We start from the raw sequence: 16618 nt of genomic DNA, 5'->3' as shown, positions 1-16618 counted from the left end.
TTCACCATTGCTAAACCGTCTATTTTTTTAAAAAAAAAAAATTGTGGTAGTAAACCATGGATTGTGGCTTAAGATGTTGTATGACCCTAAGAATTATCCCCAGAGGTTATCCTTTCTAAAATTCTGCATCTTACATCTCCTAGCTTGAGCAGGAGAAGAACTGTCACCAGAAAGCCAATATTCATAGTGATCAGAATGCCAGCCTTGAATTTGATGGATGCAGGTTCAAATCCTGATTTAGCTATACATCTCAGACATTAAATATGCCACCCGTCCTAGGTCTGGTGAGGTAAGACTGAGAGGCCAGAAGACTGAAGAATGTTTATTTGAACTTCTCACATCGCTTTCCACCGTCGGGGTAATTTTTTTCCAATGTGTTTCCTTTGAAATGGAGAACGCAGGGAGAAACTCAAAACACTGACATCACTCTTCGGGTCATTCTTCAGCCGGCTGCTTTACTGCCTTGAAAGAAAGCTATTCCTGTACTCCAGCAATTATTCTAATACTAAAGCACGTTTTTAGAGGTCTCCATTGTGTTGATGTCCCTTGAATTCTCGCCCCCCGCCCCGCCCCCGAGCAATACTCAGGCAGGCCCCCTTTGTCCAATCTACTTCATAGATAAAAAGGGTGGAAGGAAATCATAAAAGGGAAGGGTTAGAAGAGACCTTGGAGATTATCTAGCGCAAGTTTCTGCTCAAGGCAGGAACCCTTCCTAGAGCGGGACAGGTTCCGAAAGCTTCTGCAAACGAGTTCGAGCAGGTGTAGACAAAAAGGCATGCAACGCCTGATGCAGAACTGAGGGCGAGCAGCTTATTCTGCAGCTTACGACAACTGGTAGACCAGCCCCGCCTTCGAGAAAACAAGCTCTGACGGCCTGAATAAGGGAACGAAAAGCGAGAGTCGGGGCCTTCCCGCTGCTGAAGCCCGTCCTTTCCCTTCTGGTTCTGCTCGGCCTGCCTTCCATGTGCTCTGGGCGGCGGTAACAGCAACCGAGCCACCGCCTCCGGGCGGAGCGCAGCGAGGAGGGGAAAGCTGACTCTCGTGGAAGGGCTCCACCGCCCTGTGCCGCGCAGCCTTCTCTATCTCTGCCGCACACGCGCGCGGAGCGGGGGAAGGGGAGGAGGCGGCGGCCAATGCCGCTCCCGCCGCCACAGCTGTAGCTCCGCCAGCCAGCTCAGGCAGACAGGAAAGCAGCCGCCTCAGCAGCATGGCGGGGCTGCGCTACCCGTCGCCGCATAGCTGCTGCCGCGTCGCCACGGCCATGAACCTCCTGCTCGGCGTCTTTCAGGTCCTCTGGCCTGGCTTTCGTCTGGGGGGAGCGCAGAGCCAAGGTAAGGAGCCCAGCGAAATGCTCAGGGAGGACCACCGATCTCTGGCGGGAGGTGAAGGTGGAGCGGGTGGGGGGCGACTAGAAGAGGACCGGGTCTGGCAGGGGCGAAAGTTCAGGTAACCCGCCGATCTGAGCGTTTCCCACCTCGCCCCTCTCTCCGCCTCCCTTTGTGCAGCCGCGACTCTGGCTGCTGTCTTCCGCAGGGCTCTCAGTCGCCGAGAAAGGGAAAAAAGAGATCCGAGCGAGTTCCCCTTACTGCCTCGTTGCTTAAAGCTTTAAAAAAAGGCCATTCGTTCAAAGCTCGTTGAGGCTTGTTTGTTTGCACGAGTGTGGCAGATCGGTAAATAAAGGGGTGGGGGAGCCGAACGGGCGCTTGCACCCTGGACGCGTGGTCGCCGCTTTCATGACTTGCCACCGCCGCCCCCACTCTTCCCGCCCTGCTCTGGTAACAGCCGCCGCCGCCGCCGCTGCTGGGGTTCGCTTGGCTGAGGGACGCCGCCCCTCGCCCAGGCTCTCCCTTCTGCCTTCCCCAGGCTGTCCCGCCGCCTGATAGAAGGAGGGGCGAGTTGTTCGGACTCGGTCCTGTTGAGATCGTTACCCCTCGGCCTGCTGTTTTGAAGCCCAAACGCACGCCTGTCGCAAGCCAAGTTGGCCTCTTCGCACTCCCCTTCGCGTGTGGTGTCTGCAACCGCGTTCAATATGGAAGCGCCTCTTAGCCTCGAGCGGAACAGAACAAAGCCTGACCGCATGTCTGGGCCGCTCTAAAAGGCCCAGACCTGGAGCATAGGAACCGGCCTTTCTCTAACTATATTAAGATCCAGGTCTCCACAGTGCTCCCTGGACCTGGTTGCAAGTCGTGATTTGGCACTGATTGAGGTTTCTCCCCCTCCCCCCATCTAGCGATTGATCCTATTCCCAATGTGGTGGAGTTGTGGCAAGCAGAAGAAGGGGAGCTCCTGATGCCTGCTAAGGTAAGGAAGAACTGGGGAGGGAGAAATAGCAGAAAATACATGGGGTAGCACTATGGAATAAAATCATTCTTCCCCTTAGAGGGGATTAGGTGTCTCTGGAAAAACAAACAATTTCAGGACATTTGCAGTTTTTTCCTCCACACGGTTCTGCAAGTCATGGTGGCCTCATATTTAGAGATGGTGGTGTCTCTGGCTGGAAAGCATTCATCCACATCACCTTAACCAGATATCAGCAGCACTGCAGGCTGTATTTTGCTGTAATTCTGATGTAAAGGATGAAGATTATATACCAAAAAGGACTGTGATGCTGCTTCAAGATTTTGGAATCTAGTTGCACCTGATATTTGTAGGACATCAGTTGACAATATCACTTGACATATGACTGCAGTATTGCTTCTGTAGGGAAGGCTACTGTGAGCAGATCTCATGAACTTCCAAGATGTGTTTAAAATAAAGTTCTCTTCTTTAAGATAAGCATTGTATCAGCATATGTTTATAAATATGATTTCTTTCTGCTTACAGTGTAATACCTTGACTCCCCTTGTCCCCCATCCCTAATAAAGTGAGGGAATATAGCCACTAATTAACATTTACTGTGAATGCATCTGTACATACATAGGTTTGATCCCACTACAAGCAGTATTTTAGAATAAAAATTGAATATCATTGTGAAGGGACTCAGTTTATTAATCTTAAGTATTTTAAAATTTAAACATTTAAAAAAAATCTTAATTGGAAGATAGGATGCTTTTCATATCCTTTTTAATAGTTACAGATATATTTTCTCTAGCCAGCTGTTGGTTTGCATTTTTTTCATAGCCTGTCTGTAGTTCCGCACATTCATAAACAGTGCGGTATTGATGACCAATATGATTTTTTGTAATCATGTCTAGTAATTTAGGTATAATCTAATTTAAGTATAATCCCAATGATCTGAAAAGAGCTAATTTTTTGAGAAAGTACTAAAGGGGCTTCCCTGGTGCTGTCCAGAGGTGTAAAGGTACAACTTCCATCATCCACAGCTGGTGCAGGAGTTGATGTGGTGGATGAGGGCCTTGTATGGCCTCCATATTGGGAATAACTTCTCTGTAGGTTATTTCCCATAGCTACCAGAATGAATACTAGCAGAAGGAGGTCTGGCATGGAAGGACTTACGTGAGGAATTTATTTCAGCTTCTTAGTCCCACTGTGATCATTTGTATACCATTATACTTCCATCAACTGCCTAGATAAAATAACCCCTCTTCTTTGGACTTAGATATCTATGGAAGAAGTTAAGTATGTGTGAACATTATTACTAAGACCATTTCTTACAATGCAGAAGTGACTTTATGTAGAGTTGTGTGGATTGGTGTTTGTGTGCTTATGTCCTTTAGTCTTATAAAAAAAGTGTATCCCCTGTGATGATCTGCACTGGAAGAGGAAGGTTCCAGGTAACTCAGTATATTTAGTTTTCTGGTTTAGCTTTTAATTGATAAAGTATTTATTCATTTGTTTTATCTAAATTGAAGGTGGTGTAACAAAAATTATATGCTTTTAGGTTTATTTAGTTGTAATCACTCAATCTTTGATTAGCTTGAGTATCATTACTATTGTTACTACATTTTATTTATATTCATTTTTGAATTTATGGCATTATTACCTACTGAGTTCTGTCTGGAAAAGCAAGGAGGGTTTCAGCTCTAAGTAAAATAAGGATTGCTGGTTTTTCTGGATTGTTAGCAAACGTTGGCTAAAATAAACAAGTTTATCTAATATTGTATGTTATACCAACTGCTGTTGTCCAACATCTGTTTGTGTGTAGAAAAGAAAAGGACAGCATAGTAGCTGAAAGCTTATTACTGTAATGTGTTTAGCACAGTTTACATCATCTGAATTAGATGTATTTTCATGGAGCATATAATTGAAAATTGTTCCAAATTATTACATGATGCCATCAGTTAATTAGGTATTATTAATAAATCTATTGATCTTTTGTTTCACAATGCTCTCTCTCTACCTTCTTCCTTTTTGGGCAATAGTGCATGTTGCACGCAAGGTTGACCTTTGTTTTAGCCATGCATAGTAAGATGAAGCAGCCCTCGTTGCTGCATTAGTTTAACATGCAGCAGTGATTATCTTTATGAAGTGAATGAGTTTTGAGAAAAGCTGAATCTCAATTTTGTGCAGTTGGAAACATTCTGTGAGCATCTTCCTATGTCTGCTGCCTTACAGTTATGTTGGTTTGGTAGTATCATAATTCCTAAGCAGTAAAGCAATGCTTTTGGCAATTATGGGAATGGTCATCAAACAACTCTCAAGGATATCAGAATGAAGAAGTTGATTTTGAGTGTTGAGTGGAAAGATAACAGAAACATTTCTCTCTCTCCCTCTCTCTTTGAAAGAACATGTTAGTTTAACTGTAAAAAGAAATATTTTCTTTTTTCTGTAAAGGGTATGCTTCTCTACGTTTTTTCCTCAGTGAAAAAAGTTTTAGTAATATGACTTCCTATTCATATATAAATTTTGTAGACACTGGTATGAAAATAGATCGGTTTCAGTATTACCACAGCCATCAGTTCTAAAAAGCAGAAGTGAATTTTGAATAAAAATTTATAGTTCCTTCCTTTGGCTGCTGTGAGAGTGTGTGAAGTGGATTCCAAACAGCAGAACTGTATTCATCCATATATGGGCACTTCTTAAATGCCTTTTTAAAGAGGAAATTTGGTTTTAGTTTCATATTGTTCAGTTTCTCTCTGTGGCCTGTAGTATTTTGTTTAGTCTGTATGTAATTTCTGATGCCAGAAAGTAAATTGAGAATTTCATTTTAAATTCTCGATTCTGAAGTACTCAGACTCTAATGATCTTATTTTAGAAACTGGTGGTATCTCAAACATTGCTGAGTAACTTTGGAATGCTCATGAAAAGAATAGTTTTTTCTCAGTATTTCTAAATAGTCTCTTTCCAATATTATTCAAGAATAGATATAAAACATAAAGTGAAAGTAATAAAGATTAATACCGTGAAGTGCAGCAGTTCAAAAATTGCCTTGTTTATAACATCTTAATTGCATTTTCCTGCAATTGTTGCTACATTGTATTAATTTCTAAGAACAAACTGCGTTAAAGTTTGCTCAACTGGTCACGTATAGATAATCCTTAGCTGCTAAGGGCAATTGTACAAGTGACCATTTTTATGCCTGTGATGGTTTATATCCATTATAAATTGGTACAGATATTGTGGCTAATCTCCTATGTGCTCATGGCTATGGAGCAACAGAACTAAAATGAGACTGATTCTCCAGTGGATATTTTAAAGCCTTTTGTGGGTGCATTTGTTATTCCATCCTGAAAGGAATGGTGTTTCCTCTTAATTTTGTGGGACATATGTGCATAGATTAAATAAAATTGTTTGTCGAGATGGGCGGTGAAGAAATGCAATAAATAAATAAAATACAGAGGCTGTAAATGTGTTCTGAAAGAATCTTGTCCCATTTTTTAGAACATTCTCATAGGTGCCTTACCTAAATTACATGCTTATTCTAAAGTATTTGTAAGGACTGATTCAAAAGAGATTATCTGGTTATAATAAAACTTGATATTTGAAAAAAAAATCAACAACCCCCTAAAGACCAAGTTTAAAGATGCAGCTATGTCTGTCTAAATATGAATGCTGGGCCAAGGAAATGAAGAAATTAATGTAGAGGATGCTAGCTGATTTGAGTCCTATTTTCTGTTTTATTTCAAGGGATGATAAAACCTGATAATATTAATCACTAGATTCAATAGAAACGATGATAAAAATATCTCTTCATTTGTATTTTGACTCTGCTTCTTGTGTGACTGGGTCCTATTTGGCTTCAGAAGATTGGTAGAGCTTTCTCCAACCTGCTGCTTTTCAGGTGTGCTCACTTGGAATTTTGGTGGTTGCACCCTAAAAAATGATGTTGTCATCTTCCTGGCGGCTGTTAATTCTGGGAGTTGTAGAGCTAACATATTTAGAAGGCACCCATTGTGTGTTAGATTTGTGGATCAGATGTCAGAAGCACAGATTACAAACTAAAAGGGTTTTGCTTTAGGCTTCCAGGTAGAAAGTCTTCAATGAAATAGGATATGAAGGTAGTTTGTATTCAAGTGAGCAAGCAGTGTTGTAGAATGTTTTAGGATTTTGGTCCCCAAATCTGTGGACAGGGATATATACCATAAAAAGAAAGGACACTTGTATTCTGTATGTGTTTTCCATGCACTTGTGTGTGCACTAGGAAGCCATAAGAGCTGGATGAATTTTGCAATTTAGAAAGGAAGAAAAATAGTATTTTCATTTTCTGTGTCTATATTAAGTATATGGCATATATGAATGTGGGAAGAGGAGGAAGCTGCATTCTGTAGTCAGAAATACAGTGCTATTACATATCTTATTTCCCTACCAGGGATGATATAAAAAATAATCTCAAGCGGGAAAGCCTTTAGAAGCCTGTGTCTTAAGCAAAGTCTATCTATTGATACTTCACAGAAGGGAGATGAGATGTTTAAATATTATTTGAGTGTTAGTCAGTGGAATACACAAGGATAATATGCAGCGAATAACTGAGCTGCTCACTATGGGATTTGGAGATACTGCTTTCCCAGGGCCTAGTTTATGGAAAAGAAATGCCATTTGTCATGCCTTATTTGAAGTTATGATTTCCGGGACTTTCCCATGAGTCTTCTTGCAGCTATTAAATGCTGCTGATAGGCTGGCTGTTGTCCACCTTTTTTGTCTAGTGTTTTTTTTAAATATTTTGTTACAGTGCTCTTGTGTTACATGTCTGAAGATTTGGGAATTTACTTCAAAATGTTTTAATTTTGCTAGTAGTGTTTTTCAAACATTGGTATGCAAAAGGAAGGAAGCTGGTTAAAACATAATTGTAGTGTAGTAGCCTAATTAACGTGAAACATCACTGAGCAATTCAATACTGGCACTGCTGAAACGAAGTATATGTAGGAAATGCATTAATTGTTGCTGAAAAGCTTTCATGGTATTTTCTTTGTTTACTAGGCTGAATCAGAGGAGGATGTGGAGGAAGATCCACAAGAACAGAGGTAAGTAAAGTCAGCTTTCTGCAGAGTCAGACCATTGGTCCAGCTAATCTTCTGTTATCATTTCTGACTGGCTGTGACTGCCATGGGTTTTAGTCAAGAAATTTTCCAGCTCTACTGTGTAGCTATGGCAGATCCCCACTGAACTCATTTTGCAGCATTCCTCAGAGTATCAGTAAAATTGATTATTTTAAATAATTTAATGTGTATTTACTAGAGAAATGCAACACTAACATTTATAGTATAATTTGTTTTATAATAATAGTATTCATAATTATCTTAAAAAATTTTCACCTTGCGTACTTATTTAATTCTCTGAAAAATGTATTTTCTCAAAGAACAATATTTTCTAGGGAGCAATATTTCTAAATGCAGATCAATGCCAATCTGTTTAATCCTAATGAATTTTATGTGGAGATGCAATCTTAGAGACACATGCTTACAGAAGAATTAATATAAAAAATGCCATTATTCCTGTTATAAAAATAACATTGACATTATTGTTCACCCTCCATTAAAATACCATCCCTCTTACGATTGGAAGTGGATCTTTATAGATAAAATATGGATACTCCAATTTCCTTTCAGAATATTCATGTAAATAAAAATGCAGAAACTTTTATGAATTTTTAAAAATTTAAAACTGAACGCTGGTTCATTATTTGTAGTTATTTCGATTTCCTTACTAATGTTGAAAAAAATTACTTCTACCATGCTCTTGCAAATGGTCAAGTCATGCCTACAGCAGGTGTATTCATTGCTCCCTGCACTTTTTCTTCTTCCCAAGAAAGAGGAAGTTTTTATTAGGGAACCCTGTACTTAGTTGAAAGTTGCTTCATTAAGTTTCCAATCAAGTACAGATATTTGTATGTTTGCTGAATAATGAATATACATATTTGAATTGTTCCGAATATATTGCGAATGATAATCAGTTTTTTTTTAATAAGCTAGCATCTTTTCTTTGTTATATCTTATTACCCTTGGTTTTGTAACTGGTATGCTTGCATATGCTTACAGCAGGGCAAATCCAAAAACCTCCTTGAACTTTTAGTAAATGCCCTGTGTTTTCAGCATTTCCCCAATGATGAATGGGAAAAGGTGAATACATAGCAATTTCTAAAGTGTTGATAAAATATCCACAATTTGGAACATTCACAGCATATAATATAGCAATATCTGTTTCTTTTAAAAATGTGACGATAATTTTAAAAATAATTGGTGATGCTAAGCCTTTCTGTATATTCTTGTTTGTATACTTCGGAACATCTTTGACATGTCTTTTTCAGATAAAGTGAAAGATAAGGAAATTATATTCTTTGTACACCAAATTATTATATCGGACTTTTTCATTTCTATATGAAAGACAATAATTGAATGCATAACTTATGTATTACAATTGGTAATTTCATGTGAAAAGATTCCATTTTAAGTGCTCTAGGGACAATATATAATAAGTAATGATGTTGATGTAATAACTATATAAATCCATAGAGGTCTGTGATACCTCTAGAGGCCACAGGTAATTATGTGTGGGAAGAAGCTTCTGTAGAAGCATATTCCGTTTTGTATATGTACAAAGTAGTTATATGCCATAAACTGTCTACCGATTTCTTGAATATTTCCTTTCCCTGTAAAATAGACATCTGTTTCCCATTTTCAATGTTTTCATGTTTCTTTAGAATTTTTTAATGATGTTCTTGACTTACTTTATTGTTGCTAGGCAGTGGAGAGTGTTCATTTTCTTCCTACATCTCTCCATCACTCATAGCATATTTGGCTACTTCAGTTTTCCAATATGAAAAAGACTCCTTGGAAGTGTCCCTTTCTGATAATCCTTAGGATTTAACTGAAGTTCAGAAAGCCACATTAGTGCTGATTTCTGTCAAAGTCTTGCCCCCTCTTGTATGTAAAATAAAGTCTCTGTAACTCAAGTATGCAAATTTCACTAAAATGTACTTCTTCTTTGAATTTGTTTGATTGTTTTAAACTGTGTTTCATAAAATTGAAGAAGAGTTAAAAAAGTATAGAATACATTTTTGTATATTTTGTAATACAAATACATTTTCCATTGCTGTTCCTTATCTTTTACTAGTTTCATACTGTTTCCTAGAAATGCTGTTTCACATCTTTGTACAGTATTATGCCTATTTACTCAACTATGGATTTGTGAAATGAAAATAATTTTAAAATTCAAGAATATATGATTTAATATAATTGAGACATAGACACAGTGCCTGAAGGTCTTTTCCTATACAGCACTCATTGAGCTGGATCATAGTTGCAAAGAGGCACAGATTAATATTCCAGGAGTGTTTAGGGTCAGTTTTTCTGTATTTAGTCAACTTAGACTACAATCCAACATGCTTTGTTTTTTTGCTGGGGGGGTGGGATCATTGGATTGACTATAGGCAAATACAGGAATTCATAACTTTTAGGAGCATTGCCATTACTTGAATTTATATCTTGATTTGGTTATTGTGGACTTCTGTGCGATGCAATTCAGAAACTTCAGAGCCTACAGCAATTGTTGCGGTAATATTGCATATTGCATATTTCATGAATGTATTTCATGAAACATCTCTGTATGTTTCAAGTTCTGTCAGTATGTGCTGTAGTTATAAGGAAGATTCTGTTCTGTAAACAGTTCCTGTACAAAATATGTCCTTTTGATAGACTGTGAACATTCATGCAGTATGTATCAATATATCCCAAATTCATGTGTGCTTTTTTCAGGCTTACAATACTGTACAGTATATTGCATAGTTCCCAACTTTTTCTGTTGAGGGTTAAATTTTAGTAAAAGGAAAATGAAAACTTTGTTTAGGGGGAAAAAACTGCAGAAAACAGTTTGACATTCTTTAAACCTCCATTGATTAGAAACATGCAGTAGAGCTGTGATAGTTGAAACATTCTTATGAAAGTTGGTATAAATGCCTTCATTCATTTGCATTCCCAGCATTTTAAGAAAAACTTTAAAGAACATTTACACAAAGGATGGGAGACTTGCATGCCTTATATGCTCTCCTCCAATAACTTGTGGCTCCTAATGTTACTAGAAATTTCTATTTATAAATAATTTAATAAATTTAATGTGGAAGGAGTCATTGCATCCTGTGAATTCCTGGAAGAAGACTGAAAAAATGATACTGGATTAGCTGCTGTTTCTCAAAGAGTTTCAAAGCACAGTGAAATGTCAAAAAGTTACAAATTCCAGGATGAGTCTGGAAAAATGCATGGTCCAATAATGCATGCATTCCAAATAATACTTTTGATGAACTACAGGAAAGGGCTCAAGAAAGGGTGATAAATTATTGGAATAGCATCATGTGAAGATGTTGAATAGTGGAATTCAACTTAAAATGCCTTTAACTCTTGTGTAACTGCATGAAGTATTTGGGGAATTGTCTGGGCAAGAGGAGTTTGTAAAAATATACCGAACTAATTGCAGGAGGACTAATAGGTAATATCTGAACATTGAAGAACATTGAAAGTTTATTTTTCCTCTATGTTTGATTGTACTGTATTTCATCATTGTTCTGCTCACTGTAAGGGCATGGTACAGAACATGGACATTTGTTGGGAAAAAAGAAAAAACAGCAGAGCACTGTGGCATTAACAAACTTCCACTCCTTGATTTAGACCAGGGGTTGGCAACTAGTATTTCATGAGTATTTATCTTGGGAAGTGGGCATGCTGCAAATTAAAGCACAGTATTTAAATTCATGGGCCCAAATAAGCAGCCTGGGGAAACAAGCCAAGAAACAATGTGAAGTGAGGTAATATTCTTGTGAGGAGATATTAGAGCACAATGTCACTGAATACATTTTGGATGAATGTTTTGTCATTGGCCTTACCAGCTGTGGCAATCATTTTGTTAGGCCATTTTCAGAAAGTCTAAAAAGGTTGCTTTATACCTTACTTGTCAACTTAAGAATAATTATCAGAGTATGTCTAAAGAATCATATAAAATATAAGCAGGTTCAGAGTATGTCTTTGCTTTAAATTAATATTCAGAAAATGCCCCCACTATAAGAATTAAACCAGGCTGGAAATTGGAGTCTCCAGTGCAATAGGAAGTTAATAAATATATATATAATGGTGCTTAAAAGTTTGCAAACCAAGATGACACCAAGAACAAGGCATGTAATACTCTGGGAAGTCTCAAAGATTCCCAGAGTAACATCTAAGGAACTAAAGGCCTCTCTCACATTGGCGAATGTCAGTGTTCATGAGACCACTATTACGAAAACAACTAAACAACAATGATGTCCATGGCAGGTTTGCAAGGAGACATCCACTATCCTCCAAAAAGAGCACTGCTGACCATCTACAGTTGGTGAAAGACCATGCGGATAAGCCAGAAGGCTATTGGAAGAATGTTCTTTGGACAGATGAAACCAAAACAGAACTTTTTGGCTTGAATGAAAAGCATTACATTTTGTGAAAGGCAAACACTGCATTCCAGCATGGAACCTTATCCCATCTGTGAAATGTGGTGGCAGTATCACAGTTTGGGCCTGCTTTGCTGTCTCTGGGCCAGGACAGCTTGCCATTATTGATGGAACTATGAATTCTGAATTGTATCAGCAAATTCTACAGGAATATGTTAGAGTATCTGTCTGTAAACTGAAGCTCAAGAGAAAGTGGATCATGCTGGAAGGCAATGACCCAAAACACAAGTTGTACAAAGAATAGTTAAAGCAGAAGAAAGATAATGTTTTGGAATGGCCAAGTCAAAAGTCCTCACCTTATTCCTAGAAAAATAATTGTGGAAGGAGCTGAAGCAAGCAGAGGAAGGCCACCAGTATCCCTGAGCTGAAGCTTTTCTGTAAGGAGGAATGGACTAAAATTCATCCAAGGCAATGTGCAGGAAAGATCAACAGTTTTTGGAAATGTTTAGTTGCAATTATTGCTGCCCAGGGGGGGCACACCAGTTACTGAAAGCAGTGAAACGTTTCTACCTAAAAGAAAGAAATCCAGTTGCCATGATTCAACCTACGGACAATTCCACCTGGATGACTAAGAATCTTTATCAACGTATTACTGAAAGCAAAGGTTCACATACAGAGACAAATACGGAGTTTGGATCATTTTCCTCAATAAATAAAGGAAAAGTATAATGTTTGTGACTCACTTGTTTAATTGGGTTCTCTTTATCTAGTTTTAGGATGTGTGGAGAACAGATCATGTTTTAGGTCATATTTATGCAAAAAACATTTAAAATTCAAAATGGTTCACAAACTTGAGCACCACTGTACTTTATACTGTACATTTTTACCCCTTCAAATTTATTAATATTATGAATATTATGGCTAATACGACTAATCACACACAATATAGTTTAATACTGGATAAACATGCACAAGACTGTACATGCATGTCTTTCAATTAAAATTGCTCAACCAGCCAGCAATAAAATCACAAGAGATCTTATCGTTACAATACATCTAATCTAAAATTAATTTAGTATAAGTGTTTCCTGATGGCGAATACTTAACACAATATTTTCTAGTGTAGAGACCTATCATTGTTACAGAACATTTCTAAAATGCTAGTAATGCTTCAGGACCATCTGTTCTAAGCAAAATCTGCCTATCCTGTACATTGAAGGCATGCTGGCATGAAGGCATGCTCAGTACCCCCACCCCCTGTGAAGTGGAGATGGGCAGGGACCAGGAGGCTTGCCTTTTCTGTAGCTGTCCCAGTCTTATGGAAAACCTTGCTCCCTGATGTAAAGATTACACCCCCCCCCCCCCCCCCCGTGAACATTTAGGGAAGTGAAAGCAGTTCTCTATTGCTGGGTTTTCAGAACATTTTAGGAAAGCTGTTGCCACGCAATACTAGATAGGCTTATGTTTTTCTTTTTTTTCAGTGGTGTTAGGGATTTTAAATATGTGAGCCTCCTAGAATCTAATGATTGGGATGGCATAGAAATCATGTAAGCTAATTAAGTAAATGTAAAAAAATAGTTAATTGGTAAGGGATACTAATTCTTCTCTGGAGTGAGAGCTGAAGAGTACAAATTGGTTCTGCTGAATGGTTCATTCCTGTGTGCATTGGTAACAAGCTTCCATTTGGGAGGACCTTTAAAAAGTGTGTGGTTGTATATTGGGATGATTTTGGTTTTGCTTTCATTTTGAAATGAAATTTTGCTTTAAAAAAACTAGGACTCAACATCACTTTCCCTGTGCATAAATTTGATGTGTTCTTTGTACCACTTAGCTTGTTAACCTGCCATTCTACTTTTGAGATGCTCTGACTCTCTAGGTTTCCTGTCCTCTTTTCTTCAATAATATTTTTTCCAATTTCATCTTTGGAACCTTTTGAACTTTGGTTTCTGTATTGTTTATTAATTGGAAGATTCAAATGTAGGGTGTTTCACCAAAATTAAGGACCCATTGAAACTGAATGGGTGGTAAACCATTAAAAGAAGAGATTGAGAAGTGGAGGAAGTTTTAATGTAGGTCAGACAAATACCAAAATCTTATTCTTTCAGAATTGGGATGGCACAGGTCTGATTTTGATAGTAGTGATAAACAACTTTTCCCTGGTAAGAGATGTTCTGGGCCTTTGGGTGGCATGTTCACAAGGTCCAAATAATAGTGGGTGAGTCAGGACAAATATTAAATTAAAATTTACATTGAATTAAGATTAAACATAGTTAATGTGATTGCTCTCCTGTCATATATTAAATAATGTTCATGTTCTACTGCATTAGAATTACACTTTGGGACACAGGTTATTCCAAATTGATTTTTTTATTTTTATTTTTAATATTTAAAATATAAAAGTGAAAAAAGTAAATAACTAAAAAGAACAAAACCCAGCCAATATATATATATATCAACAAAAGTGAATTATATTATGTATAGAGAAGATCATTCAGCCCCATTTTTAAAACAGGATCATTATTTTTCCGGTCCCCAAACAACATCCAGTTGTTACCCAGATTAGACGGTAACAGTTCATTTCATATACAAGGCCACAGCTTATGGCTTGTGACGTCAGACTGTGCACCTGTGTCAATAGCTTCAGTTCTTCTATGTTTGTCTTGGGAATTGTACAGTTGTCCCACAACTGTACAGTTGTGGTAGCATCCCACCCCATAAATATATATTTGTGTACATTTAATTTTATTATTCTGCTTCTTTGTATATGCAGTGGTAGCAGTTGTTCTAATACAATCATTTGCCTTATCGTTAGTGAGTGGAATATCTGGAATTTTGAATTGCTGCTACTCACTTGCAATAATCTTGTTTCCTTATTTTAATCAGTATGTGTCAGAATGCAGGTGAAACCCTGAAGTGTTTTGATTGGTGTCTAAATTGCTATTACTGTACTAGGATATGAAGCTGATAAGAATAGCATTCCATGCGAAACTCAGTTTTCTGTGGTGGAAGCACAGTAGTATTACCATAAACAACAGGAGATATTTCCATGTTTGAGTGGAGCATTCTCTCCAAGTTATATGGAAATTCAGGAGCAAAGAACATTTTGAAAGGGCTGTTCCTTTCTTTGCAACAATGAATATTGCATGGTTATCCTGTAACAATTTTATTTTAACAATACATCAACAAAATACTGAAAATAAAAAGCAACATTATACAATACCAAAAAAGACAACAATTAAAATCTGTACAGAACCAAATACTTCAAAAATGTTAAATCCTTTAACAAATGAGATTGATTCCTGGTTTACTTACTCTTCTGGGAATATTGTGCTTTCACTTGGTAAGCTGGTGGAAGGCTGCACCATTTTTCTGATGTTGCTCAATATTATTTTTAGTTTTCTCTACCTCTAAATCTGTTGCCCCATGCAGTCCCTGCACTATCCCCTTAGTTTATGAAGATGTTTTTCAAGTTAAGAACATATTTCTTCAAAATACCTCCCAGCTGCTGTTGATTCCATTCCAATGATAGGTAGATTTTTAGAATAGATGGAAGGTTTGATTAATACATTTGCTGACAAGTGGGACAAAGAATAAGGCAGTTTTCAAATTTCCTTTTTATTTTACCTAGTTCTATAATGCTGGCCTCCTTCCTATTGCATCTCAAACTCTGCCTTTCTTTATCCCTCAGCTCTGTTTACTTTTCTCCAACTGTCCTCACTGATGATAGGATTTGTAATGCAAAAAACAATTTGGAGGGAGCAAGGTTGAAAAAGGCTGGCATACCTTTATTTGCTAAATATTATATCCTTTACTGAAAAAGCCTCTTCCCGGGGCCGCAACTAGGGTCACCAGGGGCAAACATGGATTCCACGCCCATTTTGGTGCCCCCCCATTCTCATTTTTGCACCTTCCCCAGCGTGGCGCCCAGGGCACATGCCCTGCTTGCCAGCCCCAGTTGCAGCCCTGCCCCTTCCCCATATATTTTCCCATCCATCTGTTAAATACAGTGTGAGGATCAAACCCTGAAATAATCCAGTCATTTGTCTTTAGGAATGGACAAATTTGTCAATTTTACTTTCTCTCTGTTCCCAATATTTATTTTTTATATCCCACTCCTGCACTGGTTAGTGTTTAGTTTTTATTCTTTTAAAAAAGCACCAAACCATATATACGATCATGCATATTTATGCTATTATAACATATTCATTATCTGTATTTTCTCATATATATTTTTGTTTGACACTGTATGGCAAAATTTTAAATATGAAGAAAGAGCACGTGTTTTCTGGTTGCTGTATCCATTTGGGAAATGTGAATTTGATTAATTTGTATCAAATTACAAAATAAATTTTAAAAAATCCTCCACTCCAATCTCTCCTTAACTTTCCAGGTTACTTAACTAGATAGCTGGCTGAGCTGACAGTGTCCTCACCTGGGCCTTCTTGGAAGCACTTCTGTAGTGAATAGGCAGGCAAGCCTTCCACACCTTCAGTGATTTCACAGCCAGCCAGCCTAAAGGACAGATAGTCATGTCTGAGTTTCTGTCAGCATTGACTCTGAGGTAACCTGAATTTTGTCATATGCAGAGTCAAGCCCCATGTTGTCCCCTCCTGGTAAGATTGAAGCTTTAGTTCTTTTGTGGAATAAGGGTCAGAAGTTACAATTCTAGGTAAACTTGAATTGTTCAAGGAATTGTTCAAGGAACTATGTTACCTAAACATAGGTAAATGTCTAGTTATTGTACTGAGATTATTCTTTATTTTCTGTGTGCTATTTAATATCTTTTATTGTCTCTGATGTTTATTGTATCTATATTAGCTCAGTTATGTATGTTTGATGCTTCTTGTGATCTCTGAGCAACAGATATAT

The 16618-nt window shown here is 37.9% G+C and overlaps 1 protein-coding gene across 7 annotated transcripts in view; it reads left to right on the top strand.

The window, feature by feature from the left end:
* The first annotated feature begins 1116 nt into the window (after positions 1 to 1116).
* The window catches only part of TMEM131L (transmembrane 131 like), a 62111-nt gene continuing 46609 nt past the window's right edge, over positions 1117 to 16618 (top strand). For 3 of the 7 annotated variants that reach the window (XM_063310533.1, XM_063310532.1, XM_063310529.1), the window contains exons 1-3: positions 1118 to 1331; positions 2231 to 2301; positions 7318 to 7361. In XM_063310533.1, coding sequence (XP_063166603.1) covers positions 1208 to 1331; positions 2231 to 2301; positions 7318 to 7361 — 239 coding nt within the window. In that variant the 5' untranslated portion in view covers positions 1118 to 1207. Of the gene's footprint in view, positions 1332 to 2230; positions 2302 to 7317; positions 7362 to 16263; positions 16311 to 16618 lie in introns of those variants that run through there. The other 4 variants (XM_063310531.1, XM_063310530.1, XM_063310535.1 and 1 more) reach the window with 3 other exon arrangements.

This window comes from Candoia aspera, chromosome 8 (genome assembly GCF_035149785.1).
Source record: "Candoia aspera isolate rCanAsp1 chromosome 8, rCanAsp1.hap2, whole genome shotgun sequence".
In the NCBI taxonomy this organism is placed as follows: Eukaryota; Metazoa; Chordata; class Lepidosauria; order Squamata; family Boidae; genus Candoia; species Candoia aspera.
Note: the sequence above shows the minus strand (reverse complement) of the source record. Positions and strands in the feature narration are given on the sequence as shown.